This window comes from Oncorhynchus gorbuscha, linkage group LG10 (assembly GCF_021184085.1).
Source record: "Oncorhynchus gorbuscha isolate QuinsamMale2020 ecotype Even-year linkage group LG10, OgorEven_v1.0, whole genome shotgun sequence".
Lineage (NCBI taxonomy): Eukaryota > Metazoa > Chordata > Actinopteri > Salmoniformes > Salmonidae > Oncorhynchus > Oncorhynchus gorbuscha.
In genome coordinates this window covers 10,185,347-10,201,082 of record NC_060182.1, presented here as the reverse complement: position 1 = coordinate 10,201,082, position 15,736 = coordinate 10,185,347, and the positions used below count along the sequence as shown (strand labels likewise).

The 15,736-nt window shown below is 45.3% G+C and overlaps 1 protein-coding gene across 1 annotated transcript in view; it reads right to left on the bottom strand.

The window, feature by feature from the left end:
- Positions 1-15,736, bottom strand: part of LOC124045531 (ubiquitin carboxyl-terminal hydrolase 19-like) — a 34,697-nt gene that overhangs the window by 14,206 nt on the left and 4,755 nt on the right. The window contains 14 exon segments of the mRNA XM_046364878.1: positions 50-160; positions 1,348-1,458; positions 1,674-1,832; positions 2,311-2,444; positions 2,802-3,012; positions 4,669-4,880; positions 5,699-5,814; positions 5,950-6,021; positions 6,124-6,280; positions 6,389-6,707; positions 6,710-6,895; positions 7,019-7,549; positions 7,730-7,866; positions 8,683-8,811. Of these exon segments, the coding sequence (XP_046220834.1) occupies positions 50-160; positions 1,348-1,458; positions 1,674-1,832; positions 2,311-2,444; positions 2,802-3,012; positions 4,669-4,880; positions 5,699-5,814; positions 5,950-6,021; positions 6,124-6,280; positions 6,389-6,707; positions 6,710-6,895; positions 7,019-7,549; positions 7,730-7,866; positions 8,683-8,811 (2,585 nt within the window).

The following is a 15,736-nucleotide window of genomic DNA, read 5'->3' as shown; positions in this document are numbered from 1 at the left end:
AAAATAATAAACAGAAGCCATCTGCTATTTGAATGATACGTCCTCTTACCTTCATGGGTTTCTTGTGAGGCTCTTTAGCAAAGTAGAACACTGTGAGGACCTTCTGCTTCTGGGGCAAGGGCACGGGAAGGTAGAGGAAGGGGTCGAAGGTTATGGAAACCTGGGGAGAGAGAAGGACATTTTAACTTTTCAAAACATTCAAACAGACAAACATCTTACTGGCCCATACAAATGCATGCCAGGGCAGCAGGTAGCCAGTGGTCAGAGCGTTGGGCCTGTAACCAAAAGGTTGCCCCTGAACAAGGCAGTTAACCCACTGTTCCTAGGCCGTCATTGTAAATAATAATTTGTTCTTAACTGACTAGCCTAGTTAAATAAAATACAAATGTAATAACAGATACACTACATGGAACAACAGAAGAACATATCCACAAATAATAGCAAAAAAGAAGTTGGTTCTGACAGCCAACAAGTGCTCAGGTTATGTGGGAACTCCTTCAAGATTGTTGGAAAAGCATTCCAGGTGAAGCTGGTTATGAGAGTGCCAAGAGAGTGCAAAGCTGTATTTTAGGCAAACGTTGGCTACTTCGAAGAATGTCAAATATAAACTATATTTTGATTTGTTTAACACTTCTTTTTGATTACTACATGATTCCTAGTGTGTTATTAAATACTTTTGATATCTTCCCTATTATTCTACAATGTATAAAATAGTAAAAATAAAGAAAATCCCTGGAATGAGTAGGCGTGTCCAAACTTCTGACTGGTACTGTACTTCCAGTCGTGTTTTTCAACTGGTACCAGGGGATCTTCAGACTAGTTTTGTGAAGCCTGTGGGCGTCCTAGAGGATAACAACCAACATGTAATGTACATGAGAGTCTCACCTTTCCATATTAGTGTGTAGAACAACCTGTTCGGAAATGACAGACGACCGGTTTTCGTGATGTCTCACGGTCTGACAAACACCGCTCTAGCTCTGTAACCTTTCACCGCAGATGCGGAATTACAAGATTCGCGGATTGAGACTCATCCAATGCAAAAAAAACATCTCTCTAGCTTAAACTGACAGATTTCCATGGGGATATTTCCTTTAAAATTATGCTAATTAGATTTCCGCACGGACTTCGACATTAGGGGGTTAAACAACAGTCAGGGTCTGTGTTCAGCACTGGATAGCCGTAGCTATGGTATTATCCCCGTGAGTTTGACTGATACATTCCAAGACTAGAAAAAAATAACCCATTGAGACTCAATACAAAACACAGTTCAACATGAACACCCAGATATATTCAGACAGTGGAGTGTTGCTTAATTGTGTTGAAATAATTCCGCTGTTTGTGTCTTACCTTGGAGCACACTGGGCAGACGAGCTTGGATTTGTACTGGCCCTGGAAGAGGTCTACGATGAACGAGTCGTTTCTCATCTTGTGCCTCTGCCATGCCTCATCTGCCACCACCTTTTTAAAACAGACACACCAAGTCATTTTCCAAGACAACTGGACTGAATGGAAACAGTGAGTGTGGTTATAAGTATAACTGTCTCTGCATTGCTTGCCATTTGGAGTTTTAGCCTGCCGGGTATGTGTAAAGCACCTTTTTAGATGTCACAAAGGGGCCTTATAAAAATAAATGTGATTGTTTATGGTGCTGCTCAAACCTTTATTTCACCCACCTCGTCCAGCCGTCCGTCTGAATCCACGGTCTCTGTGTAGGGCTTGTTCTGGATGCGGTTCAGGTCCTCGTGGAGCCCATCCAGGAGGAAGGCCATGAACTCCTGGGCATCGTGCTGGGCATAGCCTGTAAACTGACTGGCCTTACTGGCCACGATCGCCTGGAGAATAAACACACCACATCTTAGTGGATACGATCTCCTGGAGAATAAACACACCACATCTTAGTGGATACGATCTCCTGGAGAATAAACACACCACATCTTAGTGGATACGATCTCCTGGAGAATAAACACACCACATCTTAGTGGATACGATCTCCTGGAGAATAAACACACCACATCTTAGTGGATCTCCCTGGAGAATAAACACACCACATCTTAGTGGATACGATCTCCTGGAGAATAAACACACCACATCTTAGTGGATACGATCTCCTGGAGAATAAACACACCACATCTTAGTGGATACGATCTCCTGGAGAATAAACACACCACATCTTAGTGGATACGATCACCTGGAGAATAAAGACTAAGGCTATTTGAGTTACAACATCTGCTAAATGTCATATTATCTCATTCTATATTATTAAATAACAGGAGGGAGTTAAAGATGGGACTCAGGACAGTGGAGTGTCACCTTTAACTTAGAGGGCTGAAAAGCATGGTGGGTACCCTTCCACAAAGCCCGGAGCAGCACAGCGAACCCGATGGCCAGCCGACCACCTGTCCCCAACGGGTTATTACAGTTGATCTCATTCTCAAACGCCCGGTCTACACAGAGGGTGAGAGAACACTGTTAATGGTTTAATATCTACACTCACTGAAGATTAATACAATGACTTGCATGTTGAAACTTTTATATATATATATTATATATCCTTTATGAAATGTGTCTGATGTAAATATGTATGTAAAACATACATTTTACAATGTTACATTGCAGGGAATAAAATATTTTCTTGTTATATATATATATGAAAATATTTTATTCCCTGCAATGTAACATTGTAAAATGTATTTTTTACATACATATTTAAATCAGACACATTTCATAAAAGAATGTAAAAAACTTCAAGTTAAATGAAAGAATGACAGAAGGGAAGAGGAAGATTAGAGGAGCTCACTGACCATGAAAGTAGTCCCTGAGTTCCCGGGTGTTGGAAAGAGACTGGATGACACTGTTCATAAAGCATGTGTTGCCCAGGTTGACCAGGCCTGTGAAGCCTGGCAGACACACCTTCTCCTCCTCCTCCTCTTCCTCCTCAACGCTGCGCTGGCTGTGCTGGCTGCCGGCAGGAGGTGCGTGGGTCATGGGCTGGACCATACAGGTGGGCTTGGGCTGAGACAGAAATAAAGGGATGAAATACCATCAACTTTATAAAGACCTTTTTTACATCAACAGTTCTTTACTGATACCCTAAAACCCCAAAGAACAAGCAATGCAGAAGCCCAGTGGCAAGGAAAAACACCAACCCTCGAGGCTCATAGGATAATGAAATGATAAAGAAATCGGATTCCCTTTCCCCCTACTCATTTTCCAGTCCCCTACTCCTGGTCCTAAATCACTTCATACAGTTTCCCTTTTTGGGCCTTTTCCATCTCCTCTCACCATCTCATCCTCAGTCAGTCCTCTCTCACCATCTCATCCTCCGCCAGTCCCCCTCTCTCTCACCATCATCACCATCACCAGTCCTCCCTCTCTCACCATCACCTCCGCCAGTCCTCCCTCTCTCACCATCACCATCTCCCCCTCCTCACGTCAGTCCTCCCTCTCTCACCATCACCTCATCCTCCCCTCACCATCATCTCCGCCAGTCCTCTCTCACCATCTCATCCTCCCTCTCACCATCACCAGTCCTCCCTCTCTCACCATCTCATCCTCCGTCACCATCCTCCGCCAGTCCTCCCCACCATCTCATCCTCCACCAGTCCTCTCACCATCTCATCCTCCACCAGTCCCCCCCTCTCTCACCATCCGTCATCCTCCGCCACCATCCCTCCGCCAGTCCTCCCCTCTCTCACCATCTCATCCTCCGCCAGTCCCCCTCTCTCCTCTCTCACCATCTCATCCTCCGCCAGTCCCCCCTCTCTCACCATCACCAGTCCTCCCTCTCTCACCATCACCTCCACCAGTCCTCCCTCTCTCACCATCACCTCCGCCAGTCCTCCCCTCTCACCATCTCATCCTCACCTCCGCCTCATCCTCCCCTCCCTCTCACCATCACCTCCGCCAGTCCTCCCCATCCTCTCACCATCTCATCCTCCACCAGTCCCCCTCTCTCTCACAATCTCATCCTCCTCCGCCACCAGTCCCTCCCATCTCACAATCCCATCCTCCATCCCTCCGCCAGTCCCCCCTCTCTCACCATCACCATCACCATCTCATCCTCCGCCAGTCCTCCCTCTCTCACCATCTCGTCCTCCGTCAGTCCTCTCGCTCTCTCACCATCTCATCCTCCGCCAGTCCTCCCTCTCTCACCATCTCGTCCTCCGTCAGTCCTCTCTCTCTCACCATCTCATCCTCCGTCAGTCCTCTCTCTCTCTCACCATCTCATCCTCCGTCAGTCCTCTCTCTCTCTCTCTCTCCTCTCACCATCTCATCCTCCGTCAGTCCTCTCTCTCACCATCTCATCCTCCGTCAGTCCTCCCTCTCTCTCACCATCTCATCCTCCCTCTCTCACCATCTCATCCTCCGTCAGTCCTCCCTCTCTCACCATCTCATCCTCCGTCAGTCCTCCCTCTCTCACCATCTCATCCTCCGTCAGTCCTCCCTCTCTCACCATCTCATCCTCCGTCAGTCCTCCCTCTCTCACCATCTCATCCTCCGTCAGTCCTCCCTCTCTCACCATCTCATCCTCCGTCAGTCCTCCCTCTCTCACCATCTCATCCTCCGTCAGTCCTCCCTCTCTCACCATCTCATCCTCCGTCAGTCCTCCCTCTCTCACCATCTCATCCTCCGTCAGTCCTCCCTCTCTCACCATCTCATCCAACTCACCGTGACAGGAGGCTCCTGTTTGATGGGGACATGGTCTGAGACGGTGCGGGATGACACACTGTCCAGGCATCCGTCCACTGTCCGAGGGGACTTGGGTTTCCCCTCCCCCACCCAGGGTGGCTCCTCCTTGGCAGAGAGGGAGTGCTTGCTGCTGCCCGGCTGACTGGCCTGAGAGGACAGTGCGGAGGGCACAGCAACCTTGGCGCCACCCACTGCACCTTAAACAGAGGAGGATGGAGCTTGTGGTCAACGGCAAACAACTGTCAGGACCAAGAGAAGCATATTACCTTACAAGTTAAGGACATAACCTGGGCACTGTAACCTGGGCACTGTTCTGCACTGACACCCAGAGACCCGCGGGCTTGTGAGAACAGCAGACATGCATACTGAGTAACTGGATTAGTTTCAGTGGTCAGATGCCTGTCCGTAGTGCTGCCTTGAATGGAAACACCCACAAACATGCCTACCTACTATAGTCACGCATAACACCAACACCTTATTAGTATACCAAACATTAAGACCCCACCTTCCCTCAGAACCACCTAAATTCAACCCTCCCGCGGTGTCAACCCTCCAAAGTAATTTTTTGTTTTTACCTTTATTTAACTAGGCAAGTCAGTTAAGAACAATGACGGCCTGGGAACAGTGGGTTAACTGCCTGTTCAGGGGTAGAACGACAGATTTTGTACCTTGTCAGCTCGGGGATTTGAACTTGCAACCTTTCGGTTACTAGTCCAATGCTCTAACCACTAGGCTACCCTGCCGCCCCAATTAACATTAGGACAGGCTCTAATGATGTCCTAGGACACTGGTTGGACCTACAGCCAGTAGGTTACAGTCAATTGGTTCAAATTGAAACACATCAATGTGCTCCTCAAACAGCAATATAAAAATACAGTCAGTAAACACATGTATGTGGAAGCCATTGTGTGTGTAATATTTATACGGGGCTGGTATATCTCAAACTGTGTGACAGCTAGTGTAACAGACATCTATAACGTGTGCAGTAGAAGCCAGGCAGCAGGAAGACCTTGTGTAGCAGGGGCCTCCAGGCCCCCCCAGCGCTGGCTGTGCCTCTTCTTCAGGGTGATGTCTAAACGGGACGGGGTGAAGGCATACGTGGACTGCTCAGGCTGGATGAGGTTCCTGTAACAGAGGATCCTCAGCTTGTCAGACTCACCGTCTCAATGAGAACCAAAAAGGGACATCTGTACACATGTGTATAGAAACACCACACAAAAAAAAAAAAATCACAGACCAAGCTGGACTTGAAAGTCTTACCGGAGTTTGACTTGCCACTTAAAGACGGTGTTCGCTCCGCAGTCCGCATGAAGACGCAGGAAATTTACATCGCTGTTTGAACGGGAAGAAAGTTCAATAAACTGGAAACACCACTAAAATCCAATTAAGATCTACTAAGGTCACCAAGGTGAAAGGTCACAAGGACCAAGTTACCTGGTCTGGAAGATGAGTGTGAAGTCCTGTTCTCTGAAGATCACCCTGGCTGTCTCTCTGAAGATGCCCTTCATGTACACGTTGACCACCATCAGGTCTGTCCCTTTCTCGTACGAGTCGTTCTTCAACAACTTCAGGTTCACCATTGGCTCTGGAACTGCTAGAAGATAACCACAGTGCAACGTTTCAGGTCACTGTCTGCAGACCATGGACTCACCGTGACAGAAATAACATTTCAGCGTCCCCTTTTGAGACGTCCACTGACCTTCCTCCTGCTTCATCTCCAGAGGTTCCTCCTTAGACCGGTCCCTCTTCTCCTCCTGAGTGCTGCTGCTGGAGGACTCAGCCTGCTCGTTGTCTGTTGCAGTCACAGGATTCCCTGATCCTGAACGATTGGTTGGTGTTAGAGACTCAGTGGCCTGGTCAGCCTCATTCGGAGGCTGTCTCACTAGCGTCTCAGAATCAGGCCTCTCGGCCTCCCCTGGCCTCTCGGCCTCCCCTGGCCTCTCGGCCTCCCCTGGCCTCTCGGCCTCCCCTGGCCTCTGGGCCTCCCCTGGCCTCCCTCCCCTGGCCTCTGGGCCTCCCCTGGCCTCTGGGCCTCCCCTGGCCTCTGGGCCTCCCCTGGCCTCTGGGCCTCCCCTGGCCTCTCTGTTCTGTTGGTGGAGGCTCCAGCCTTGGGGCTGATCTGAGCACTGGACACAGTGGCTGCCGGTATGATTACCTCTTCTGCACCAGCCTTGAAATCAGACTCTGGGGCCTTCTTGTCCTCAGTCTAAAACAATAAATGGGCTTTACAATCAGATACAGAGCAGCAGAATTTCACACACACATATTTGAACCCACACAGTACTCAGTGCCTGGTGAGACGGTAGAGTCTAGAGACACCGGGACTCACCTGAACTTTCAACTCCTGCTGCGTGTGGCTGACGGCTACCTCAGGTGTTGTACCCTCATGGCCATTGCCTAGCAGCTCAGCTCGATTGTCACCAGCTGTAGACGTCTGGAGGTCCCGGCCAGTGTGGCTGTGTGGTTTCCCATTGGCTGTGGACTTGGAGTGTGTATCCCTGGGCATCTCGGAGGTGGGGTCCTTGGAGACCTTGGGGGGATGGACGGGGCGCTTGGCACTGGGCTCCTGAGGCAGGTCCCCTTTACTGACACTGACCGGCTTGGTCTGCCCCCCTCCTCCAGCCTTCACCACAGACTCTAGCCTGTCGGCTGGTTTGTAGTTCATGATGCGTTTGACACCTCGCTCTGCTTTGCCACGCCTTTGTTCACACTGTGCCGGTGGAGCAGACGTCTGGGTGGACAGTTCAGCCATGTCTGTTGTCTCTGGGACAGACTTCTCAGGCTTTACCAGAGGCGGCTGCTTCTGGTCTTTACCGTTCTTGGCCTCCACTTTCACAGGCTGCTTCTCCTTCTTATTTTGCTGCAGGGAGGAGAGTTGAGACAAAATGTTTTTTAGGTTTTTTTTTGTATGTATTTCTTTTAGTAATTGTGGTTAAAACCTTCGCAAGAGATCGGCAATAGTCACATGATGGTAGGTGATGGTATTCCATGAGAGAAATACATGCTAAATGACAGCAGGGAGGCCAGTTGGCAGACTCACCATAAGGGAAGGCCAGGAGTGGAAGGGGATCTTCTTGTGCATAACCAGCAGGAGGAAGCCACTCTTCTCTTTGTACTGTACTTTGCTGCAGGAGCCCTCAATCTCCTCATGCAGATGACAGTCCCACTGGCGCCCATCTGGAGAGAGAGCAGTCACGGGCCATCAGACTAGTGCTAATGCTGCATGTTCAAAGTGAACGGCTAAATGCCACGCACACCAAAGACACGCACACACACACCCTCATTCAAACACCATCTCAACACACACTCCCTCCCTCATTCAAACACCATCTCAACACACACTCTCCCTCCCTCATTCAAACACCATCTCAACACACACTCTCCCTCCCTCATTCAAACACCATCTCAACACACACTCTCCCTCCCTCATTCAAACACCATCTCAACACACACTCTCCCTCCCTCATTCAAACACCATCTCAACACACACATTCCCTCCTCATTCAAACACCATCTCAACACACATTCAAACACCATCTCCACTCCCTCATTCAAACACCATCACAACACACTCTCCCTCATTCAAACACCATCTCAACACACACACTCCCTCATTCAAATACTATCTCAGCACACACACACTCCCTCATTCAAACACACACACTCCCTCATTCAAACACACACACTCCCTCATTCAAACACCATCTCAGCACACACACACTCCCTCATTCAAACACCATCTCAGCACACACACACTCCCTCATTCAAACACCATCTCAACACACACTCCCTCCCTCATTCAAACACCATCTCAACACACACACTCCCTCCCTCATTCAAACACCATCTCAACACACACACTCCCTCCCTCATTCAAACACCATCTCAACACACACACAAAAAAACAGACATGTAGCCTGTACAAGCTCTCATACACGTGCAATCATCACATACACTTAGGCTATAAGACATGTAGTTAGTTTGTGATCTCACCTGGGAAGCGGGCCTGACAGTCTGTGTCGGTGAAGGTAATGGTGACGTCCTCCACCCTCTGCACCCCGTCTCCACAGCGCAGCCTCGCGATCACCTCATTAGCATTCTGCTTCCAGTCCACAAACACATCTACACAGCACCGAGCAGAGACAACACAGTCTGTCAGAGGACTACAAACACATCTACACAGCACCGAGCGAGCAGAGACAACGCAGTCTGTCAGAGGACTACAAACACATCTACACAGCACCGAGCGAGCAGAGACAACGCAGTCCGTCAGAGGACTACCACACTCAGCATACCACAGGGATTACCTTCAAAACGGATTCTGTAACACAAGAACACTTTGTCCACATCGCCTGCTGTGACTGTGTTAGAGAAGCATGCAAATCAACCTAGAATAGTCCACAACAGATCAGTATAGCTAGACGCAGAGGAATAGATAAGGGTTGAATATTTTACCGGTATTTTACAAAATGTTCAAACCGGACAATAAATCACTTTTCTCCCGGGTAACCTGGGATTTTTCCCGCCAAAACCGGAAGTGTCATTCAAAAGTATAATAAAGCATTATAAAGCCTAATAGAGCATTATAAAGTCTAATAAAACATTATAAAGCATTATAAAGCCTAATAACGCATTATAAAACATTATAAAGCCTAATAAAGCATTATAAAACATTATAAAGCCTAATAAAGCATTATAAAGCCTAATAAAGCATTATAAAGCCTAATAAAGCATTATAAAGTCTAATGAAGCATTATAAAGCCTAATAAAGCATTGAAAAGCCTAATAAAACATTATAAAGCATTATAAAGCCTAATAAAACATTATAAAGCCTAATAAAACATTATAAAGCCTAATAAAGCCTAATAAAGCCTAATAAAGCATTATAAAGCCTAATAAAGCATTATAAAGCCTAATAAAGCATTATAAAGCCTAATAAACAATTTGTAAGTCGCTCTGGATAAGAGCATCTGCTAAATGACTTAAATGTAATGTAAATGTAAATAAAGCATTATAAAGCCTAATAAAGCATTATAAAGCCTAATAAAGCATTATCTGAAAGAGGGAGGCTAAGACATCTATATATACTGTATATAGCCCTATATATCTAGAACACGATTATCTACATTGAAGTCAGAAGTTTACATGCACCTGAGTCAAATACATTTAAACTCAGTTTTTCACAATTCCTGCCATTTAGTCCTGGTAAAAATTCCCCATCTTAGGTCAGTTAGGATCACTACTTTATTTTAAGAACAATAGTAGAGAGTGATTTATTTCAGCTTTTATTTCTTTCATCACATTCCCAGTGAGTCTGAAGTTTACATGCTACCAAATACTAATTGAGTGTGTTGCCTTTAAAATTGTTGGGTCAAACTTCCTGACCGATGTCTTGAGATGTTGCTTCAATACATCCACATGATTTTATACCCTCATGAAGACATCTATTTTGTGAAGTGCACCAGTCCCCCCTGCAGAAAAGCACCTCCACAACATGATGCCGCCACCCCCGGGCTTCAAGTTTGGGATGGTGTTCTTCGGCTTGCAAGCCTCCCCTTTTTCCTCCAAACATAACGGTGGTCATTATGGCCAAACAGTCCTATTTTTGTTTCATCAGACTAGAGGACATTTCTCCAAAAAGTACAATCTTTATCCCCATGTGCAATTGTAAACCGTAGTCTGGCTATTTTATGGCGGTTTTGGAGCAGTGGCTTCTTCCTTTCAGGTTATGTCGATATAGGACTCGTTTTACTGTTGATATAGATACTTTTGTACCCGTTTCCTCCAGCAACATCACAAGGTCCTTTGCTGTTCTGGGATTGAGTTGCACTTTTCGCACCAAAGTACATTCATCTCTCTGAGACCGAACGAGTCTCCTTCCTGAGTGGTATGACGGCTGCATGATGCCATGGTGTTTATACATGCGTACTATTGTTTGTACAGATGAACGTGGTACCTTAAGGCAATTGCAAATTGCTCCCAAGGATGAACCAGACTTGTGGAGGTCTACAGTGTGTTTTCTGAGGTCTTGGCTGATTTCTTTTGATTTTCCCATGATGTCAAGCAAAGAGGAACGGAGCTTGAAGGTAGGCCTTGAAATATATCCACATGTACACCCCCAATTGACAAATGATGTTATTTAGCCTAACAGAAGCTTTTAAAGCCATAACAAATGTTTTGGAATTTTCCAAGCTGTTTAAAGGCACAGTTAAGTTAGTGTATGTAAACTTCTGACCCACTGGAATTGTGATACAGTGAATTATAAGTGAAATAATCTGTCTGTAAACAATTGTTGGAAAAATTACTTGTTCCATGCAAAGTATATGTCCTAAACGACGTGCAAAAACTAAAGTATGTTAAAAATACATGTGTGGAGTTATTGAAAAACTAGTTTTAATGGCTCCAACCTAAGTGCATGTAAACTTCCGACTTCAACTGTATTTTGGATGCAATTTGAATGGAGTTGGAGATAAGACTGCAAGAGGGCTCGCACCTGCGCTGATTTAACACAACGATAGTCGAGCGATATGCTGTTTTTAAACTCTGCAGCTGCAATTTTTTTTTTTTTTTTTTTTAAACAAGGTGACCCCCAAAAGTCAGATGGAGATGGGTAAATTAGAAGCGCATTGAGTCATACTACTGCAGTATAGAATATGTTGCAGCAAATGTAAACCTACCTGTTACCATGATGAGATGATAGGTCTACAAGCATTGTGAACTGCGCTCCATACTGACGGGCTGTCTGTCCCCACCCTGAGCGTCAACACACTGACTCAACTCCAGCCACTTTAATAATGGGAATTGATGGGAAATGATGTAAAATATATCACTAGCCACTTTAAACAATGCTACCTAATATAATGTTTACATACCCTACATTATCCATCTCATATGTATACGTATATACTGTACTCTATCATCTACTGCATCTTTATGTAATACATGTATCACTAGCCACTTTAACTATGCCACTTTGTTTACATACTCATCTCATATGTATATACTGCACTCAATACCATCTACTGTATCTTGCCTATGCTGCTCTGTACCATCACTCATTCATATATCTTTATGTACATATTCTTTAACCCCTTACACTTGTGTCTATAAGGTAGTAGTTTTGGAATTGTTAGCTAGATTACTTGTTGGTTATTACTGCATTGTCGGAACTAGAAGCACAAGCATTTCGCTACACTCGCATTAACATCTGCTAACCATGTGTATGTGACAAATTTGATTGGATTTGATTCATCACGCCGAGGCCGTAGAGAAGCCAGATTGAGATATGGCAAATCATTTATCAATTCCATTTCACGCCATGCTGCTCATTGAAATCATTTAGTATAATTTACTGGTTTCGCTCAGTTATTTATCCCGGGAAAAGAGAGTGGTTTTGAGAGGTAAATCCAGTAACCGGGTTCCCTCCATTCAACCCTAGACTGGATATAACTTAGTTACAGGACTAGATTTACTATACCTATACAAATACAACTAGATATAAATCAATGCATTTGTCAGCTGAAAACAGCTTCAAAATACTGCAGCATCACAAGAGACTAGATTTACAGAAATGCAAACAATAACTTCTAAAAGCCTGTTTTTTCTTTGTCATTATGGGGTATTGCGTATAGATTTGATTAATTTAAGAATAAGGATGTAAACCAAAACGTGGAAGAAGTCAAGGGGTCTGAATATTTTCTGAATGCAACAACTTCTTTGGACGGTACAAAAATGATTCCACTGCTAAAACATTTGTTTCACTAGAGAAAATCCCAAACGACAACTTGTTAAAAATCACAAACATACAAAATAAGATACAAATAATCCTCATTCTGATAAAAAAAATAACCTGAAATAAGAAATCACAAACATTGGCAATGCTCAGCCAACCTACCTTTTGTCACTGTGAAGCTGCAGCACCTGCCCTCTAAGTTGAAAGGCCCTCAAACAACCTCATGTTCTCTTGAGTCAGCATGGAGCCTGGGGTTCTCTTCTTGGCGTGGAGGGCATGTATGAGAGTTCAGCTCAGTCTACTACGGTGCCCATGTACACCACTACTACAGACTCTTTGTTTATTCTCCTGCCATCTCACACACATATAGTATACAACTCTCTCTCTCTCTCACACACACAGTATACAACACACCCTCGCTCTCGCACACACACAAGCTGTAAAATGTCCCAGGCAACACCAACACCTCTACAGCTGGGCTCCCAGTCAGGCTGTAATCCATGTGACCTCCCTCCCCATAGACCCGGTCCACTATGACATCACCATAGTATTGACGTTTGTCCTCCTTTGAACGAAATGGCTTTTACCACTAGGAGGCTAGTCCGTAGTGTCTGTCACTTGTGTTTTCTAGAAATTGTTGAAAGGCCTGTCACTTGCACATAGATCCACATACATTGAAAGTATGATAGGAATTTCACCACTAAAATATGAAAGAAACTGGGGAGATGCTTGGTGCGAATCAGTTAATGGCATAGACAACATCCAAGGCATCGGAAGGACACAAAGGATATAGTGTGGACAATGAGACCGAGGGTAGCTAGATGAGGCAAGAGGAGGACGTTGTGTGGGTGGAGAATCATGCTGGCCGGCCAGCCCTCTGAATTGATTGGGGTAATGAGTTCTAGTTGGAAATAGCAGAGCAGGGAGAGGCACAGCAGCTTTCTCTCATGACTGTGACAAAGCCCGTTTCCCTGGATCCGGCCTTACATCAGCTTGGATTACAACTCTTCAGCATTAAGCAGAGAGCAGCAACCAGCGCATGATACCTACCAATACCAGCCAGTGTTTCCCCTATCTGCATTTAGGAAGAGGAGGACCTCTAAAACCACACCATTGGCCACACTATTATCTAACATGAGTGGCTAGTGATCAGGCATTAGCTCCCTCCATCAGCATTAGCTCCCTCCACATCTCAATTTCAGACAATACATAGACATGCATGGACATTTCTTAAACTAGACACTAATGTACTTGTCCTCTTGCTCAGTTGTGCACCGGGGCCTCCCACTCCTCTGTCTATTCTGGTTAGTGCCAGTTTGTGCTGTTCTGTGAAGGGAGTAGTACACAGCGTTGTACGAGATCTTCAGTTTGTTGGCAATTTCTCGCATGGAATATCCTTCATTTCTCAGAACAAGAATAGACTGACGAGTTTCAGAAGAGAGGTCTGTGTTTCTGGACATTTTGAGCCAGTTACCGAACCCACAAATGCCGATTCTCCAGATACTCAACTAGTCTAAAGGCCAGTTTTAGTGCTTTTTTCAAAATCAGGAAAACAGTTTTCAGCTGCTAACATAATTGCAAAATGGTTTTCTAATGATCAATTAGCCGTTCAAAATGATAAACTTGGATTAGCTAACACAACATGTCACTGGAACACAGGAGTGATGGTTGCTGATAAATGTAGATATTCCGTTAAAAAACAAAAATCAACCGTTTCCAGCTACAATGGACATTTACAACATTAACAATGTCTACACTTTATAATATAATAATAATATAATAATAAATATTATAGGGGTCCTCTGTAGCTCAGTTGGTAGAGCATGGCGCTTGTAACGCCAGGGTAGTGGGTTCAATCCCCGGGACCACCCATACATAGAATGTATGCACACATGACTGTAAGTCGCTTTGGATAAAAGCGTCTGCTAAATGACATATATTATATTATTATATTATTATTATTATTATACACTTTATTTCTGATCAATTTGGTGTTATTTAAAAAAAGAAAAAAATACTTTCATAAACACAGACATTTCTAAGTGACCCCAAACGTTGAACAGGAGTGTACATGTTTCAAGCAGACCACCATCGTCCCTATGCCCAAGAAAGCAAAGGTAACCTGCCTAAATGTCTACCGCACTGTAGCACTCACGTCAGTAGCCATGAAGTGCTTTGAGAGGCTGGTCATGGCTCACAACACCATCATCCTGGAAACCCCAGACCCACTCCAATTTGCATAACCATCCCAACAGATCCAGAGATGATGCAATCGCAATCCACACTGCCCTTTCCCGCCTGTACAAAAGGAACACCTATGTGAGAATGCTGTTCATTGACTACAGCTTAGCATTCAACCGCATAGTACCCACAAAGCTCATCACTAAGCTAAGGACACTGGGACTAAACATCTCCCTCTACAACTGGATCCTGGAGTTCCTTACGGGCTGCCCCTAGGTGGTAAGTGTAGGGAACAACACATCTGCCACACTGATCCTCAACACGGGGGCCCCTCAGGGGTGCGTGCTTAGCCCCTCCTGTACTCCCTGTTCACTCATGACTTCGTGGCCAAGCATGACTCCAACACGATCATTAAGTCTGCCGATGACAACATTGGTAGGCCTGATTACCGACAACAATGAGACAGCCTATAGGGAGGTCAGAGACCAGGCAGTGTGGTGCCAGGACAACAACCTCTCCCTCAACGTGAGCAAGACAAAGGAGATGATCGTGGACTACAGGAAATGGAGGGCCGAACACACGTCCCCATTCACATCAACAGGTCTGTAGTGGAACAGTGAGAGTTTCAAGTGCCACATCACCAACAAACTATCCATGGTCCAAACATTCCAAGAAAGTCATGAAGAGACTCAAGAGACTGAAAATATTTGGCATGGTTCCCCAGATCCTCAAAAGGTTCAACAGCTGCACCATCGAGAGCATCCTGACTGGTTGCAACACTGCCCGGTATGGCAACTCCTCTGCCTCCGACCGCAAGGAGCTACAGAGGGTAGTGCGTCCGGCCCAGTACATCACTGGGGCCAAACTTCCTGCCATCCAGGACCTCTAGTTTAACTGCAAGATATAAGTTGCAACTATGATTGTTGTTCCTCAAACTATGCATTTTAATTCAACTGAAAAAGATGAGGTAAATAGCCCACATTATCCAGAAAAATATATTTCAGGTTAAATTGAAATAAAGGTTTCAGTCTTACTTATTATATCATTCTGATTTTACATGAGCCTAAATTAATCTAAAATGTACAATAGGCAGGGCCCTATAAAAATCAATTTAATTGATTTTCTTTATAAACA